At 43.6% G+C, this 18,499-nt stretch overlaps 1 protein-coding gene across 1 annotated transcript in view; it reads left to right on the top strand.

Annotated features, from left to right (window-relative positions):
• Positions 1–18,499, top strand: part of si (sucrase-isomaltase (alpha-glucosidase)) — a 37,183-nt gene that overhangs the window by 9,490 nt on the left and 9,194 nt on the right. Inside the window, exons 10-30 of the mRNA XM_057347657.1 lie at positions 1,982–2,107; positions 2,712–2,843; positions 2,948–3,064; positions 4,532–4,645; positions 5,303–5,387; positions 5,473–5,590; positions 6,259–6,430; positions 7,201–7,317; positions 7,727–7,881; positions 8,215–8,299; positions 9,450–9,506; positions 10,117–10,241; positions 10,721–10,809; positions 10,979–11,028; positions 11,114–11,287; positions 11,908–12,051; positions 12,206–12,409; positions 12,588–12,745; positions 13,624–13,792; positions 17,740–18,027; positions 18,200–18,469. Coding sequence (XP_057203640.1) covers positions 1,982–2,107; positions 2,712–2,843; positions 2,948–3,064; positions 4,532–4,645; positions 5,303–5,387; positions 5,473–5,590; positions 6,259–6,430; positions 7,201–7,317; positions 7,727–7,881; positions 8,215–8,299; positions 9,450–9,506; positions 10,117–10,241; positions 10,721–10,809; positions 10,979–11,028; positions 11,114–11,287; positions 11,908–12,051; positions 12,206–12,409; positions 12,588–12,745; positions 13,624–13,792; positions 17,740–18,027; positions 18,200–18,469 — 2,949 coding nt within the window. The remainder of the gene's footprint in view (positions 1–1,981; positions 2,108–2,711; positions 2,844–2,947; positions 3,065–4,531; positions 4,646–5,302; positions 5,388–5,472; positions 5,591–6,258; positions 6,431–7,200; positions 7,318–7,726; positions 7,882–8,214; positions 8,300–9,449; positions 9,507–10,116; positions 10,242–10,720; positions 10,810–10,978; positions 11,029–11,113; positions 11,288–11,907; positions 12,052–12,205; positions 12,410–12,587; positions 12,746–13,623; positions 13,793–17,739; positions 18,028–18,199; positions 18,470–18,499) is intronic.

The raw sequence follows: 18,499 nt of genomic DNA, 5'->3' as shown, positions 1-18,499 counted from the left end.
CATGTTGGTCCTTATCTGGGGCATGTTCAAGCTCAAACCGGTGCGCAACATTTTGCAACAGTTTCCGGGTTGAACGACGTGTTTCCTGGAAACGGTGTGCAACAGGGTTTGAGATGCGTTTTCTCTTGTTTGGTGGGCGTGTCAAGAATGTCAGCCCAATCAGCAGCAACATGTATATAACCCAAGCGGTATTAAAGAGACAGCTCGCACAATGGGTCCAAGTAAAGTCGTTTACAAATGTGTCCGCTGCAGCTCGGTATACGCAACAATTGAAGATATTAGAAGAGATGTATTTTGCAGTATAAACACGTATTTATACCGATAAGCATATATTATTAAATTACCAACGGAGTCTGTATTCATTTCATTTCATTTTTATTTTATTAAACAACACAAAATAACATGTTTATTATATTTGTACGAACAGAGTTTTAGCTGTTTTAAAAACATGCATTAATAAGTATTAGTTGAACTGAGGATGTTATAATAAACCCGAAACGCATGTGATCGTTGTCTAGCCAATCATGTAAAGCTGTGTCGTCATCACAGCCTGGTGCAGCCGCTCCTGAGATGCAAGCCGGCTGTTCTCAAAATGCTCTCGCGGTACTTTGATGCCACGCGTGAAGGTCACGTGGCATCTGCGCCGGTTCAAGTCGGACAAAATTTCTAACCGGCCAGCACTGCTTCAAGTCAGATTTCGATCGATCTGCGCAGCACCGCATTAAGTCGAACAAACCTACTGTGTCTTAACCACTAGTCTCACTGACTATCAATTAGTTTGGACTAATCAGTCTTTCTTTACACATTTCAATTATACCAGTCTACCTTTGTATGTAACTGGCTTGAAGAAGTTATGACCAGTCTTGAAGAAAAAAATCAGATGACTAACTTCTAAGACTAGTCTAAGCAGTTTATGCAACCGGCCCTAGCACATGACCAGCTTGGACCAGCACATGACCATCTTAAACCAGCATGTGACCAGCTTAAACCAGCACAAACCAGCATCAAAACATACCCAACCCAGCATATGCTGTTTCTTTCAACAGGGGTTAAATACTCTGTAAACTTTCATGACCCTCGATATGTACCTCACTGACCTCTCTGCACAGTACCAGAAAATTCACATTTACAGACGTATGCTTTTATAAAGCCAGTTTTAATAGACCGTGTTCAGAATTCTCCTGCTAAAACATAATAAACTTTATTGTTGCATTTATACGGCATTCTGTAATACTGTCTGATATTTACTTAAATTTGTAAAGACATAATATTACAAGTGGAATTCTTGTGAGACTACTGAATCTGATCAATAGTTTCCTGCTAAAATTGTTGCTATGAAACATTTCAGAGTGTAAACCTATTTTAGTGATTTGTTTTTGTATATTTTACTATGATTTATCTGTCACGGAAAATTATAAGAATTTAAGAAGTTGGAAATTATATGTATGGAATAAATCCCATATAATGTGATACATTTGAATTTGACATTTATTCACATTTTATGGATTATTAGACATTCTTGCCCTAGAATGGCTTTCTTTCAATATTTCAAATTATTTAAAAAAATTTGAATTTAGAGATGAAAAATGTATACTCAAACATTGTTGTATTATAATGATAATTGACAGTTGTACCTGTCAACCGATTCTACATAGCAATGCTAGTTTACTGCTTTGCCTGCTACTATGTTTCAATAAAATATTTAAACCTAATAAATATTTTGTGCGACATTTAAATGTTTATTTATTTTTAAGTGACTTTGTAAGAAGCAGAATATTGTTTCTGATCATCTTAAAATATACACCCGGATATAAAAGTTATTTTGAAGATATGTTTTACATTCCAGGACCAACAGTTCATTCATGTCAACATGAGTTAGTATTTAATCACTGAAGTTAAATCATCTAAATGAAGCCTTTAAGTTAGCCTGAGGGATTTCTGTGATGTTCAGTGTGTCCAACAGTATTTTATGTGTCTCCAGCTGATTGGCAGACCCTTCATCCCTCCATACTGGTCCCTGGGCTTCCAGCTCTCTCGCTGGGACTACGGAAGCCTGGAGGAGGTGAAAAGAACCGTAGAGAGGAACCGACAGGTCGGCCTGCCATATGTAAGTGCCAGGAACTAAAAGAGCTTCATTTCTTTGTTCTACACAACATGGTTACACCCGATACATCAAAAGCACAGAACAAAGACTAATTCATGAAGAATCACTCCAAATATGTTAACTTCACCTATATACGCAGTTTGAAAAGTTTAGCGCCTGATGGTGGGGCTTTAATTGCCGAAAGAGGCATCGGAGCTCGACGTTTGATGTAATTTGAACAAAAAGGGCATTAGCATGTCAGGATATTGCATCTCCATCTGATTAGCATTAGCAAATTACTGGCAGGAGAATCTCACCATCTGCTTATGGCTGATGGAAGTCAAGCCTTCCAGAAAATTCAGAACAGACAACGGAGCCGCTACGATGCTAGCTTGCTAAACAGGCCTTAACCACCATCAGTTGCTGATTCTAAAGTAGGTGTTTAGATGAAATCAACATTTCAGCTGTTTACTGTCATTTTACAGCTACAGGATAAATGGAATGAGATTAGAATAAAGCCATTAGAGAGCAGGAGTCAAACCCAGGACACCTGAATGAAAACCAAGATCTCATACTGTTAAACCATGTGGAGGGTCTTACACTTATGCGCACCTGTTTTGTGTTTCAGGATGTCCAGTATACCGATATTGACTACATGGAAGAAAAAAAGATTTTTACCTATGACACTGTGAAGTTTAAAGAGCTTCCTCAATTTGCCGACTACATGCATGAGAAGGGACAAAAGTACATCATTATACTGGTGAGCCAGTTTTGCTGGGATGTTTTATATGACGTTGGGACAATTTTTAAACATTTGACTCCTTGGTTTGTATCTAGTTGAGTGAAACACATTCTTTGTCATAGGACCCTGCTGTGGCCACAAGTCCACGGGTGAATGGGCCGTATGAAACTCTCATCAGGGGGAATGAAGCTAAAGTTTGGGTCACTGAAGCAGATGGTGTAACACCCCTGGTGGGTGAGGTAAGTTCTTCCAAGAGTTCTTCCAGCTGTTACGGTATAATGGAATTCTTCTCACATTATCATGGCATAACGTTGACTTTTTGCGAAAAAAAAAAAAAAGAGATCAATCCGGTTTTGTCTTTAATCATCATTTCGGCATGTATTGTTTGAATTTTGGTCCAATGTCTGTTGAATTTAAACAAAAACAAACCTCAGAAATGACAAAGTTACCCAACCAGCATGTTGAAGACGCATAAAAGTTGACTTATTCCTATATTCATTTTTGAACTGATCCTAAAATTCATGTAAAAACATGAGTAGGCTTTATTGTATTGTTAAACATCAATATGAACTTTTCATTGCAGTATTCAAGATTTTCAATTGTTTTGTTGTTTTGACTAGTTTGTCATGTTTCAGTTGTCTGCGAATAAAAAATAATATTTGCATTTGGAATTTGGGAGAAACGTTGTCAGAAAAAAAGATCATTTTACTTAAACATAGTATATTCAGAAAAACAAAAAAAGTCTCTTAATTTTTTTCTCATAGATGATGTGCTGAATAAATTACAAATGTAATGAATATGCTTTTAAGGTAATGAATGTTTTTACATTACTTTATCAAGCAAAAATAATGTAAGTAATTTCAGCTCTTTTTAATAAATTACAGCAATTCAAGATTAAAAATTGAACATTGAAAACTTCAATTTGATTGTAGTTAAAACTTTAGGGCAGCTCTACATTATTTACAGTGTACTAAAAAACTCGAATTGAATGTGATGAGTGGGAAGACAAGATATAATCACGAAATATAAAGCACATCGAATAAGTTGACATGAAGTTTGTCATGAGCTTTCTAACCGGCCATGTGATCGATCGTTGCCATTATGTTTCCATCTGTAACCTTGAGTTTATGAGATTATTTCACTCCGCAGGGCAATAAGACACATACTATCACATGGCAATAATGTGACTAATGATTATAAAGCCGATTAGACACAGCCGGATGCTAATTGCTTTTTTATGGATTTATTTCAGGTCAATGTTTGCATTGATTTTGCATTAGTTTAATATCATGCTTACGTGCGACTCAAGCACAAGAGAAAATAGTGGAAATGCCAGGAGCTTCAAAACAGACAAATAAAAGACACGTTTGTTCTGTGACCTGTTTAATGTACAGGTCACATTTTAAGTAATTATTTTCCGATGTAAACTATTCTGCGTTATTTATAATCGAGAGTGAAAATTCTACTAAAAATATTAAACTGAAATTTACATAACATAACATCAATTGAGAAAATGAGTTTTTAAAGGCGTGAATGGCTATAGCCTAGGCAGATACTCAAAAGCCGCATGAATTCATAACATTTCTATAGGGACATTTTGTGAAAGCTCTGGAAAATAAATTGACTGTGGATGACTGAGAGAACATTCATTCTTATTCTGTATTTTTGACTTCTCTCCTCTCAAACTTTCTATTCTATTCTCTCAGGTGTGGCCAGGTGAAACCGTGTTTCCCGACTACACTAACCAGGCCTGCATTGATTGGTGGGTTGATGAAATAGCGCGGTTCCACAAGGAGGTCAAGCATGATGCTCTTTGGATTGTAAGTAATCTGCACGTGACCAATATTGAACCTAATCATTTACATGAACGTAAAGTTAAAAAAGGTCACGTGAAATATTGGAGTCTTCCCACATCAATACCTTATAGGTCAGTGTATGGATACCTATAAATCAAGATACAGAGGATCACTTCTAGGGTTAGATTCAATCTGATGAAGAAAATGTAGATTTATTGTCAACATTATATGTGAATCGATAATATTTACTTGGTTTTATTGATTCAGTGCATGTTATTCCAAGAAAAAGTTTGTACAAGCTTATTAAAATAATAATACATTGCTCTGCCTTTGAAACAACAACGTTTCTCTGTTCAGGCTATTGTTAATAGATTTCCTAATGTAATTGGGATACACAGAGATGCTCTCAAGGGTGAACTTGTTCTTTAGCTTCCACATTCCGGTCAAAAAACCTCTTCAGACGTTTGTGCTCACTGTGTTCCGCCAGAGTAAATCCCCCACAATCCACTGCAAACTCACAGTCCAGTCAAGCCCCAGTGCTGCTCCACAATCTAATCTATTCAATTCCAGTTAAAGAAAATAAAGTCGCTTTTACTTTCACTGCTTTATTCAAGGATGGTGTCTTCTAATCTCAATACGGGTTGCTTTTGGGAGAGCTAAACTTCTTGTTTTATTTTCAAGGACATGAATGAGATTGCCAGTTTTGTGAAGGGATCCAACAAAGGTTGCGCTGATAACAACCTTAACTACCCTCCGTACACCCCACGTGAGTCCTAAACACATCGACGACAACATTTCTTCAGCTCGTATTTGCACATTAGCTAACGTTTGTTTTCTCGTTAACTGTAAAGGTATTCTTGATGAAGTCCTGTACAGTAAGACCTTGTGTATGGATGCTAAGCAAAAATGGGGGAACCACTATGATGTCCACAGTCTCTATGGATACTCCATGGTCCTGGCCACCGAACAGTAAGCACTCTTGTTTTTGCTACTGTACCTTTAAGAATTCTGTAGGTTAAAATTCTGTGTTATGATTGGCTGGCCTCTGCATACTGTGGTAATGTAGTTTCGATGCGTAAGCACAACAAGCTTTTTATTTCTTCTGAAGAGCAACATAAGTTACCGTGCTCCTCTTGAAGGGAGAAGTTAATGATAAAAGTTTTGAATTCGCACTAATGTCGCTCTGACAGTGAGTTTGATGAATGTAAAGCAGGACAGAATGACAGTTCTGAGTCAAACTCACAGCGGTGATGAGTCGAGCTGCGTGAGACGTGACTCACGTACGGCCAGCGCTATCGTATGGCACGGTGTTTTCTTCAAAGGGGGTCAAGAGGGCTCGAGCATCATCATTCAATCTCATTTTTTGCTTCCTTCATTTTCAGCAGGAAGTCTTTACTCATCTTGTAATTTCTACCTCATTGATTTATTTCGCTCTTTTTTACGCACCCTCTCCCTTCTTAGATTCGCTCTCAGCGTAACTCCCACATAACTCCTGACTGTGTTTTTTAACGCCTCCATGGATTTCTGGGCCCCCTCCATGTTGGCACAGCGCTTTTCGAGTTCTCTCATTGATGTCGTTACCCTTGTATTGCTGTGCCAACGCTCTTGTTAACTCTATGTTTTCATTTTGCTTCCAGGGCGTCAAGACAAGTGTTTGGGAACAACCGTTCCATGGTTTTCACCCGTTCCTCCTTCCCCGGGGTGGGCAAATACGCGGGGCACTGGCTGGGCGACAACGCCGCCAACTGGAATGATATTAAGTGGGCCATTCCCGGCATGCTGGAGTTTAACCTGTTTGGAATCCCTTACGTAAGCGCCTCCATTTACAACACACATCCAAACAGATATCTTTTTCATTGATTGTAGTCTTCCTTAAAAACACACAACAGTCCCACTGAGAGACATTGGAAGGTTTCAAACTCTAAATTTGATTGAGTTTCCATGAAATGCAATGAGATATTGAATGGGCGCTTTGGACCGGTGTTCTAGTCTGAATTGAATTAACATTGACTGACCGACTCAACAGTCACATTCAATGAATTTATCATAGGACGGACAATGTAAACACGTGCCTCTATCGCTGTATCCGGAATCATGTGGCGTTGCAGTGCATAATCGTGTCAAAATGTGGAAATATTTGTTATCATACTTACTGCCATAGAGTATATACTGTGCGTATAAATCCCAAAATGTTTTATTGAAATTCATCAGGTAAATAAAAAAGCTAAAAATGAATTATAACATTTTTAATTGATCAAATTTGATGAAAAAAAAAAACTTTTGAGAAAACCAGAGTTTGAGACAAATTACATTTTAGCATTAACGTAAATGTCCGTAAAATAAAGGAAAACGCACTAGTAATTTTCTGCTAGTACTTTATCAGTTTTTTACAGTGTTGTTTTTTAAATGCTAAAGGAGACAGACAGTATAAGAGATTACAGAATGAATTTCCTTTGAGGCAGAGACATTAGCTAATTCCCTCAGTTGATCTCCATTTAATCTCCATGAGACGTTAAGAGATCTCATTCGCCTATTTTATCTCCGTACTTAATTTAATACCGTTTTTTTTCCTTTTGCAGATTGGTGCTGATATCTGTGGATTCTTCGACGACTGTCCTGAAGAACTGTGCAGACGTTGGATGCAAGTCGGCGCCTTCTACCCTTTCAGCCGCAACCACAACGCCCAGTATTACAAAGTACGTCCTGCCCGTTTAATACACCAAACATTGAACATTAACGCGCAAAACATCTGCGCTACGTGTTTCAGGACCGACGGCGGTGCTTAGAATTACAAACGTGTCCTCTCTCTTTAAATGCTATTTGTAGAAGATTGATTTCCCTAATCATTATTGCGAGATTGGCGTGAGAGAAGCAATCAGACCTCTGGAGCGAGAGTTTGAGGGGGCAAATGAGGATGAATGGAAAATGATATTCTCGGTGAAATTAGATGAATAAGATTTGACCTTTTAGTCGGAGAGTAATCATTCCACGGCTGTCTGCGCGACCGATGGGTCTTTGCCACGATGAACGTATTATCAGTATCCACACAGTAAAATGCATTTCACACACTTCAGTTCTCTCATGTTATCCATGTGCCTGTAACAGCCTCAGGATCCTGCATCATACGGCGCTGACTCACTCCTGGTGAAGACCTCCAAACATTACCTGAACATCAGATACTCCCTCCTGCCTTACCTCTACACGCTCTTCTTCGACGCCCATGTCAACGGAGGGACCGTAGTGCGGCCCGTGATGCACGAGTGAGTTTGAAACCGTTTGCTGGTGTTGCACACCGATTTCAGATTCAACAAACAGCCATTGGTCATGTTTTCATGGACTTGATGCATAAGATTGCTAATGTATAAAACAAGTGCAAACAATCTCTAAGAAGGTCTTTTGGAAGGGTGCTTTTTTATTATACCTTGTGCCATACATTTGTCTTAAATTCAGGAAATAATTAAAATGATTTGTCACCTGGTGAACAGGTGTTTCAAATGTATGTCGCACGGCTACTGATACTGACCACTCAGCATCCTGGAATTTAACTGCAACGTATTTGTCACATGACAAACAACATGTTTCCTCTTGTGTAGGTTCTTCTCGGACAGTGCGACCTGGACAGTGGACCGCCAGTTCCTGTGGGGAGCCCACCTGCTCATCACACCTGTGCTGGACCCTGTGAGTACACACACACACACACACATACATAGTGTCGACACCACAGGAAGCTTTCTGCACGCCAATAGCGATGACCTCATCTGGGACAAATGAGACAACGATGGTACTTTGTCCTTTTTTCCACTCATTTTCATCTCTTTTTTCTCGCTTTCTAATGAGATCATTGACCTCATTATGAAGAAATGAGAACTGAATATAGATTGCGGTCATGTGAAAACGGGTGATGAATCGTTTGAACGCTCTAATGTGGCTTCTTGCGTTTTATCAAGAATATGACCGAGAAAGCTCTTGCTGTTCAAAGTGTTTCCTGCGAGGACACAGAAAAAGTCTGTTTGGAGAATGATGATGCATGCACGTCATGAGAAACGCTGGGGTTGTTCAATTCTTTAGATAGCTCTGTGTGATGCAAACCCTTCGTGCGTGAGTCACGTGAAAGATTATGATGATCATTAGACCTTCTGGAAAGAATGTAAGATGAAACTGGTGTGTTGAACGACACCCGACGTGTGACTGGCAGAACCTTGAACTTCTCAACATTTATGTTCTTTGTATTTCTGAACGTCCAGATGTTATTGCTCATCGCTGAACCCTGGAAGTCACTGCTGCGGGAGTCAAGATGCTTTAGAATTCTTAGAAAAACAACAGATTGGTCAAAAGTGATACTTGCTGTTTCTCAATACTGACGATGCAAAATAAGATTTTAGGATTATATTTGCTGTATCAATACTATTAATGAAGGTCAGTCACAGCTGTTTGGTGTCGGTTGCTTTTAAAGGTTGATATGAATGTCACATTTGAGTGACATCATCTAACATGTTTCTGAGTTTCTGACCTCAAGCAAAGGACGAATCATCTCTTTTTTTGTTTGATGTTTCTCTTCCTGTTGGATTCTTTTATTTTCTCTCCACAATTTTTCCCTCAATGTCTCTCTCTCTCTCTCTCTCTCTCTCTCTCTCTACTGTAAGCTACTGAAATATCAGCTCCAGAATCACGGCCCTTGATGGCCTGCCCATTAGTTTAATGAATGACACTCATTAGTACTTCATTCGAATAATGTCTGTCATGATTTCTTACAACGTTTAAAGATAGCACAGATATGCATTTACATCTTTAACAAAGCCTATTTTCTGCTCTTTTCTTTACATTTCAGGGTGTTGACAGAGTGAGAGCTTATATCCCAGATGCCATCTGGTACGATTTTGAGACGGTAAGACCATCCAGTATTAGTTTTTTGGACACAGTAAACAAACACGTAAGGGTGATCGCGTCTATCTCATTAACTGCATTCAGGAATTTAGTCAAATGTGTTATTCTTTATTAAAACCAAGGCTGGAGAATGTTGGCCTATGTTCCTCGGGTGGTTTATGTTTAGGTCCGTCTAGAGTCCTGTCAGTGCCAGATTAACTGATCTGTGATCAGTGGCTCCCATGCATCCATGTGTTGTGAGTCTCAGAACTAGTCGATTACAGTAGCTGTAATTGGCAAAGAAGGTCTTGAGTGATCCCAGCAGATGCTGTTTGATGGAAAAAGGACTCATGGAATCTGATTGGATCTATCCGGACTGAATTATTTACACTGTGTGTGTGCGCGCGCGCGCGTGTGCATGCGTGCAAGAGAGAGAGAGATTCGTAAGGCAGTGATCTCCCATACGAAAAATATACTGTAATTTTTGTACGAGTTTTTTTTTTACTGTAATCAAAAATAATTGTATTGGTGCAAGCTTTACTCTAACAGCGTGTTAGGCTTCGTAATAAAGAATACTGAATAATAAAGAAGCTATGTTTACTAGTATGAACATATTATGTTTTGCGTTTTAGGAAACAAAGATCACAGAACGCAAGCAGCTTGTTGACATGTACCTGCCCGCTGATAAACTGGGTTTACACCTGAGAGGCGGAGCCATTCTGCCCGTGCAACGACCAGACGTCACAACCACCTACAGGTGACTACTGAAATACTGATAGACATCCTCGCTCGCTACATATTATAGTTAATACCAGCTGATCTGCTGACATTTAACAACAGCTGCTTATATCGTCTTATGCAGTATGTGTACAATGATGATCACCATTGTAACTTTTAGTATATGAAATGTAAAAAATATCTTTATGTACCATGTAAATGCCACCAGTAATCGATCAATACCAGAATCATGGTACTAAAGACCACGAATCATGGCCATGCTCACATTGGTAGTATCACATCTTAAAAAATTAAGATGGTGGCGTTTGCATATTTTTTTGCATCCTGATATCTTTTTGGGGTGTTCTTGCATTTAAAGTAGTGATAGCACACACACACACACACACACGCACGCACGCACGCACACACACACATCACATATTCTGTTTAAAGGTACTTTATTTTCTGCTAAAAAGTTGTGAATTCATGTAATAAAAGTGTGTGTGTGTGTTCCCTCAGTCGTCTTCATCCCATGGGACTGATCATCGCACTCGATGAGAACAGCAGAGCATCAGGAGAACTTTTTTGGGATGATGGAGAATCCAGAGGTATTTTTGGGGGCCAATAATTAAAAGTTTTTGTTTTGTTTTCTCAAATAAAATTAGTGTGCAGAATTTCAGCTGAAAATCCTTTTTAATGTCCACTAAACATCACAGAAAACCAAAATGTAAGTTTGCGTGCCAAAAAATCCCACATGTTGTCTTGTTTTCCTTTTAGATACTGTTTCATCCGGCTCATACATTCACTGCCGGTTTTCTGTGGTTAATGTACGTCCACCTTTTGATTTGATTTTTTCAGTAACATTTTCTGCCCTAGCAATATTTAGGATGTTTAATCTTTATGCTGGTTTAGGGCGTTCTGTCAATAAACGTTTTCCACGACGGCTACACGGATCCAAACAATCTGCAGTTTGAGAACATCACTGTGATGGGAATCAGTGGCTCACCCGCTGCCGTGCTCGTGACGGAGGGAAGCACTTCGACTGTTCTGACCGAGTCCCAGATTCACTATGATCCAGTCAAAGAGGTGATCGTTTTATCATTATGAATTGAAAAAAATATCAGTTTTATCAAGTAATATTTTTTTACATTTACACATGAATGTGAATGTTTTCCCTAATTAATTCATCTCACATTTGGAGTACATGTGAACTGAAATAATAATATAAAACCAATGTAATATGAACGTTGCTCCAGACTTCCAAACCATGCCCATAAAATGAAACTTCAACAAGAAAAATCCACTTGTGTACCAAGAGCGACGTTGTTGTTGTATGGGAGCGTCCAGGGATGCTTAAAGCCCCGTGATCAAATTTGTCAGGACTCCTACAAGCACACACACGTATACACACTCACATCAGGTTATGATGAAGGGTGCCGCTTCCTTCCAGAACTCAAGGTCTCGGAATGACAACAGGACATGCGGACCTTGGTCTTTAACCACGCGCGCCGCATTAAAGTCAGACACTTTGAATGATGGGGCGTCCACCGCGGAATACAAAGAGACTTCGAGAAACACAGCGGCGTTAGTCATGTTTGTCATTCGCATCCTTTAAACGGCCCATTTGAGGTGTCATCACTGTGGGTAGGGCTGTGATGTGAACACACCTGCTGTGGTGATATAAATCTTTGCAATGTGTGTTCTAGGTGATGCATCTGAGGGATCTGAAACTGGATCTCGGGAAGAACTACACCGTCACCTGGGAGGTCAAAGATTCCGGGCGCTTTGACTGCTATCCGGAGGAGGACAGCAATGAGGCCAACTGCAAACAACGCGGGTGCATCTGGAAGGTCAGATAGAGAGATTGAGAAACTGCGTTCAGTTGTGGTCAAAGAGAGCGTTTGATCTACATCTATACTGACCGATGTCCTGCAGATTTATTTTTGCTGTGACGTTTCGCTTTCAAATGGTCATATCATTTATCTGCAACATCTCTCCGTATAGCCTTCAGATATTCCCAAAGAACCTTGGTGCTTTTATCCAGCAGCCTACGGCTACAAGGCCAGCAACCTGGTTGACACGTCAAGCGGCTGGACATTAGATCTTGACCGCATTAACGATTTTCCCAGTTCACGATCTTCATCTCCAGACATCAACAAACTCCGAGTAGAAATCACGTACCTGAGCGGCCACAGCCTGCGATGGAAGGTTAGGCTTCAGTTTATTTCTTAAAACTAAAACTCATTTTGAGATTGCATTCGGGAGTGACTAAGATTGAATTTAAGATTGAAAGTGAGTCTAGGTGAGTATACCTTTGTTCACATCATCTGAAGGAATGAAGGTGAGATGTTAGATAAGAACTAAAGGGACTTTCCAACTCTTCTAGATCTTTGATCCGGTCAATAAACGCTTCGAGGTACCTGTGCCCCTCACGCTACCAAGCACACCAGAGACCAATGAAGCCAAGAGACTTTATAGGGTCCAAATCAGTGGTGACCTGCCATTTGGCATCCAGGTGATCAGAAAAAGCACAAATGAAACTATGTGAGTAAACACCTGAATTAATTTGGAAACCAGGGTTTAGTAAATGTGCTTTTTGAACAATAATAATGCAATAGGGATGGATTGCCCTGTCGAAAAAACAGCATACTGTATGCTGGTTAGGTAGGTTATGAAGCATGGTAACTGGTTTGTGCTGGTTTAAACTGGTCATGAGCTGGTTTAAGATGGTTTAAAATGGTCATGTGCTGGTTTAAGCTGGTCATGTGCTGGTTTAAGATGGTCATGTGCTGGTTTAAGCTGGTCATGTGCTGGTTTAAGATGGTCATGTGCTGGTTTAAACTGGTCATGAGCTGGTTTAAGCTGGTCATGATGGTCATGTGCTGGTTTAAGATGGTCATGTGCTGGTTTATGCTGGTCATGAGCTGGTTTAAGCTGGTCATGAGCTGGTTTAAACTGGTCATGTGCTGGTTTATGCTGGTCATGTGCTGGTTTATGCTGGTCATGTGCTGGTTTAAACTGGTCATGTGCTGGTTTAAGATGGTCATGAACTGGTTTAGGACCATCTTAAACCAGCTCAGGACCAGTTTAAACCAGCTACCATGGTTCAAAACCTACCTAACCAGCATATGCAACAGGGTGACTATGACAATAAAATAATGTCCATATTTATTTGATAGAAATGTAGCTGTTTATTGTCTAAGTTTTATTCATTCATCCATCATAGAAAGTAAAAAAGCGAGCTTTGTGTTTTAAAGAGTTTAAGTTGTTATGAACAAATACACCTCTTGGGTCATGCTGATGGTGCACTTTTAAAAAGTTTTCCTCTTGTCGATTGATTTAAAATTTGACGCGTTAGATTCAGTTTTGTGTCAACGATGTCAATGACCTCTTTAATGTTTTCATCATCTCTCTTTCTCCAGATGGGACTCGGCCCTGCCAGGCTTCACATTCTCTGAATTGTTCCTTCAGATTTCCACACGCCTCCCCTCAAACTACATCTATGGTTTTGGTGAAACTGAGCACGGTACCTACAAACATGACCTCAACTTTCACACCTATGGCCTCTTTGCTAAAGACCAGCCTCCAGGGGTGAGCATCTCCGTCTTTGTTTATGTTTTACCTCCTCTTGTGTGTCATATATCCTGTCACATCCATACATCATTCTGAAGTCAGACCTAGTTTACAGTTTGACCTCTTTAACCGACCCGACTGACAGCACTAATCATAGCAGCGCTGATAAAATCATGCCGGCCTAATATTCTTTTTTATCAGACACTGAGGTCAAGATTCGGTCAATTGTAAGCATTAAACTGAGGGCCGGGGTGTAGCACATCTCATTATGGCTAATTGTGCAGATTACCCGTCAAGCCTGGCGCTTTGCCTTTATGTGTAGGGTAGATGTGCTTGAGAGGTTTTTTCTGTTCGGTGGAAAGTTGAATCCTTCAATGTTTCTATTTTATATGATGTATATTATAGTACTCTGTAGCGGGTTCGCTAGGGTAAGGAAGGAAGAGGACGAGGTTGGCGAGTCTGACACAAACTTTTATTCCACGTGAAACAACAAAACATAAAAGTAAACAGCACATAAATCCACGGCTTTTCCTTCAGCCTGGTTCCGACGATTCACGTCTAAGAAAGTCCTTGGTTCTCTCCTGAGAGGTTTGGCAACGTGGCAGTCCGAGTCTCGTCCGTCTCTCTCTCCCCCGATTGTGCCATCCTCGGGTGTTTATATTGTCTCCCCGCGCCCTTACTGGAACGAGAGACAGGTGTTGGCTGTTTGCATTTACTCCACTCACTTACCGCTCGTCTCCTAGCTCTCTCTCCTGCCGCATCCCTCGCTACACCACGCCCCCCTCGCCACATACCCCCACCGCCTGATTCAGGCCGGGGAACCGTCCGGCCTGCAGCCCCCCCCCATTCCTGGAGAGGAAGTCGGCTACAACCATTCGCGCCCCCGGCCTGTGGACCACCTGGAACTTAAAAGGCTGTAGCGCCAGATACCAACGGGTGATCCTGGCGTTGGTATCTTTCATGCGGTGGAGCCACTGCAGGGGAGCGTGGTCCGAACAGAGGGTGAATTCCCGGCCCAGGAGGTAGTACCTAAGGGTGAGAACAGCCCATCTGATGGCCAAACATTCTTTCTCAATAGTGCTGTACTTAGTCTCTCTCTTGGAGAGCTTGCGGCTAATGTACAGCACTGGCCGCTCCTCACCCCCCACCTCCTGTGCCAGGACAGCACCCAGCCCTCTGTCCGACGCGTCAGTCTGCAACAAAAAAGGGAGAGAAAAGTCAGGAGAGTGTAATAGCGGCCCGCCACACAGGGCAGCCTTCACTTGGGAAAACGCCCGCTGGCACTGCTCTGACCATTGGACCGGATCTGGCGCCTCCTTTTTAGTAAGATCAGTCAGCGGGCTGGTGAGGTCCGAATAGTTGGGCACAAACCGTCTGTAATATCCCGCCAGCCCCAGGAACTGTCTTACCTCCTTTTTGGTCTTGGGACTCGGGCAGGTCGCAACGGCTGCGGTCTTATTAATTTGGGGCCGCACTTGCCCGTGTCCCAAGTGGAAGCCCAGATACCTAACCTCCACCCGCCCAACCGCGCACTTCTTCGGGTTGGCCGTGAGACCGGCCGCCCTCAGCGCTCCCAAAACCGCCCTCAAGTGCTGGATATGCCGCTGCCAGTCGTTGCTATAAATGATGATGTCATCCAGATAAGCAGCGGCATATGCCGTATGGGGTCGGAGGATACGGTCCATGAGGCGCTGAAAGGTGGCCGGCGCTCCGAACAAACCGAACGGAAGCGTCACGAATTGGTGTAACCCAAACGGCATGGTGAAGGCAGTTTTTTCCTTAGATAATGGCGATAGGGGGATCTGCCAGTACCCTTTAGTTAAGTCCAATGTCGAATAAAACCGAGCCGTGCCTAGCCGATCCAGTAACTCGTCGACCCGTGGCATTGGATAGGCATCGAATTTCGACACCGCGTTCAGCTTGCGATAATGCACACAGAACCTGACCGAGCCGTCCGACTTGGGAACCAAAACTATCGGGCTCGCCCAGTCACTGTTGGATTCTTCTATTACCCCCATCTCGAGCATCGCCGCTAATTCCGTCTGAACCACATTTTAATAAAAAAAAGAAAAAAGAAAGGACAGAAAAAAAAAAACAAAACCAGAAACGTCTCGATATGGTGCTGAATGAGTTTTGTGCGGCCCGGTAGGGGCGAGAACACGTCTGCGAATTCCGCCTGCAACCTGGCTATGTCCGTGAGCTGGGAGGGTGAGAGGTGATCTCCCCCCGGAGCCAGAGCGAGTGATTGCGGTTTTATATTCGCATCTGGACCCAGATCATCCTCCCCACTAATTACCGTCGCCAGCATCACGGGTTCCACCTCCTGCCATTTTTTAAGGAGATTGAGGTGGTAAATTTGACGTGCCCCGCTCCTATCTGACCGTATTACTTCATAATCAAGATCTCCTACTTGCCGTGTGACCTTAAACGGCCCTTGCCACTTGGCTAGTAATTTGGAACTCGAGGTGGGGAGTAATACAAGCACTTTTTCTCCCGGTGAAAATTTTCGGAGGTTGGTTCCCCTGTTATACAGCCGGCTCTGTTTGTCCTGGGCCTGTAACAAATTCTCCATAGATAGCCGCCCCAGTGTATGGAGCTTTGTTCTCAGGTCCAAGACATGTTGAATTTCATTCTTGCTGTTGGAGGGTCCGTCCTCCCAAGTCTCTCTCAGGACGTCCAAAACCCCTCGGGGCTGGCGTCCAAAGAGAAGCTCGAAGGGGGAAAACCCCGTGGAGGCTTGCGGGACCTCTCGCACAGCGAATAAGAGGGGTTCTAACCATTTATCCCAATTTTTGGCATCCTCGTGTACGAACTTACGAATCATGGTTTTCAACGTGCGATTAAACCGTTCTACCAACCCGTCCGTTTGAGGGTGAAAGACGCTGGTACGGACCGATTTAATGCCCAATAATTCATACAGCTCGCGTATCGTACGTGACATGAACGCCGTGCCTTGATCCGTGAGGATCTCCCGGGGGATCCCCACGCGGGAGATGATGCGAAACAGTGCCTCCGCCACACTCTTAGTGGAGATGCTGTGGAGCGGCACTGCCTCGGGATATCGGGTTGCATAATCCACTAAGACTAATGCAAATCGATGTCCTCTCGCTGACCGCTCCAATGGCCCGATGAGGTCCATACCAATTCTATCGAAGGGGACCTGCATTAGCGGTAAAGGGCGCAATGGCGCTTTTGGGGAGGCCGGAGGGTTTACCAGCTGACATTCACGACACGAGGCGCACCACCTGCGTACGTTCTCGTGAATGCCCGGCCAAAAAAATCGGGCCATGAGGCGGTTTAGTGTCGAGTTTTGTCCTAAATGCCCCGCCATAGGATTACAATGTGCCGCCTGGAAAAGCATTTCCCGGCGGACCCGTGGTACCAACAACTGGGTTGTATCTTCCTTTGTTTGAGCGTCTTGGGTCACTCGATACAACCGATCTTTTATAACTGCAAAATAAGGATAGGAGCGCGGTCGGGCAGGTTGGAGAGGTTGACCGTCCACATAGCGAACCTGTTCCCAGGCGAACTGGAGTGACTCGTCCCGGGATTGTTCCAGGGGAAAGTCATGGCGTTCCGAGAGGATTCGCCCCTCGGATCCGCTCGCTTCCCCTGTAATCGCCTCTCCTACCTGCACGAGCGCGCCGCCTCCCTGTGCCTCTGGGCCCCAAGCGACACCCGCACATAAGCACCCCAATAATTCCGCGAATGCAGGCCAATTAGTTCCCAAGATCAGCGGGTGTCGGAGGTGTGGGTTAACCGCCACCTCAACTCTATGCTTTTTTCCCCTGAATTGAATAAGGACGGGGATTAAAGGATATCTCACCACATCCCCGTGTACACACCGTACCCGAACCATGCGGCTATTATCCAATGCCCCGGGCCGAACCAGGCTTTGGTGGATGGAGGTCTGGTTACAACCGGAATCCACCAGAGCCGGGTATGTACCCCCCCTATACTCACAGGAATTTGGTACCCTCCGTTCTGACCGGGGGCAGCCTGCGGCGTGTCGGGAACCCGGACCATCGTCCCGATTTCCATCACTGGGCACCGATCGACCCAATGGCCCGGGTCTCCGCACCGCCAACAGGCCGGCCCAGGCGTCTCCGCCACCCGAGTGGCGGGAAGTGGAGCATGAGAAGGGCGCGGAGAGAGAGTGGACCCATGGCCGTCCTGGAATCCCCGGGGCGGAGCACGATACCCGCTCGTGTAGTCCCCGGGCTGGGGAAACCGTCGTCGAGGCGGCACTCATGGTGGACCGGGGGGACGGGACCTAGGAGCAGGGACAGGACGAGGAGAGGGAGAGAAAGAAGAGGGAGAGAGAGGAACAGCCTCCTGAGAGGAGAGAGAGACAGCCGGTAGGGGTTAGCCAACCCCGGGGCACACCACCATCTGGTCTTCCGCAAGCTGGATGGCTGAGTCCAGAGACGTCGGGCGGTGGCACTGGACCCACTCGGCCGTTCTCTTGGGAAGCCGAGCGATGAACTGCTCCAGCACCACGCGGTCGATGATGTCCTCGACGTCACCGTTCCCAGCCAGCAGCCATTTGCGGCAGGAATCCCGGAGCTGGTGGGCCATCCCGAAGGGACGGCCGCTTTCGCCCAGCCCCAGCATCCGGAATCGCTGACGATGCTCCTCTGGGCTACGGCCGACCCTCTGGAGGATGGCCCTCTTCAGGTCGTCGAAGACCAGGAGGTTCTCCCCCGACAGCAACGGCAGGAGTCG

Source organism: Triplophysa rosa, linkage group LG12, assembly GCF_024868665.1.
Source record: "Triplophysa rosa linkage group LG12, Trosa_1v2, whole genome shotgun sequence".
Lineage (NCBI taxonomy): Eukaryota > Metazoa > Chordata > Actinopteri > Cypriniformes > Nemacheilidae > Triplophysa > Triplophysa rosa.
The sequence above is the reverse complement of the archived record's forward strand: the minus strand, read 5'-3'. Positions and strand labels throughout refer to the sequence as shown.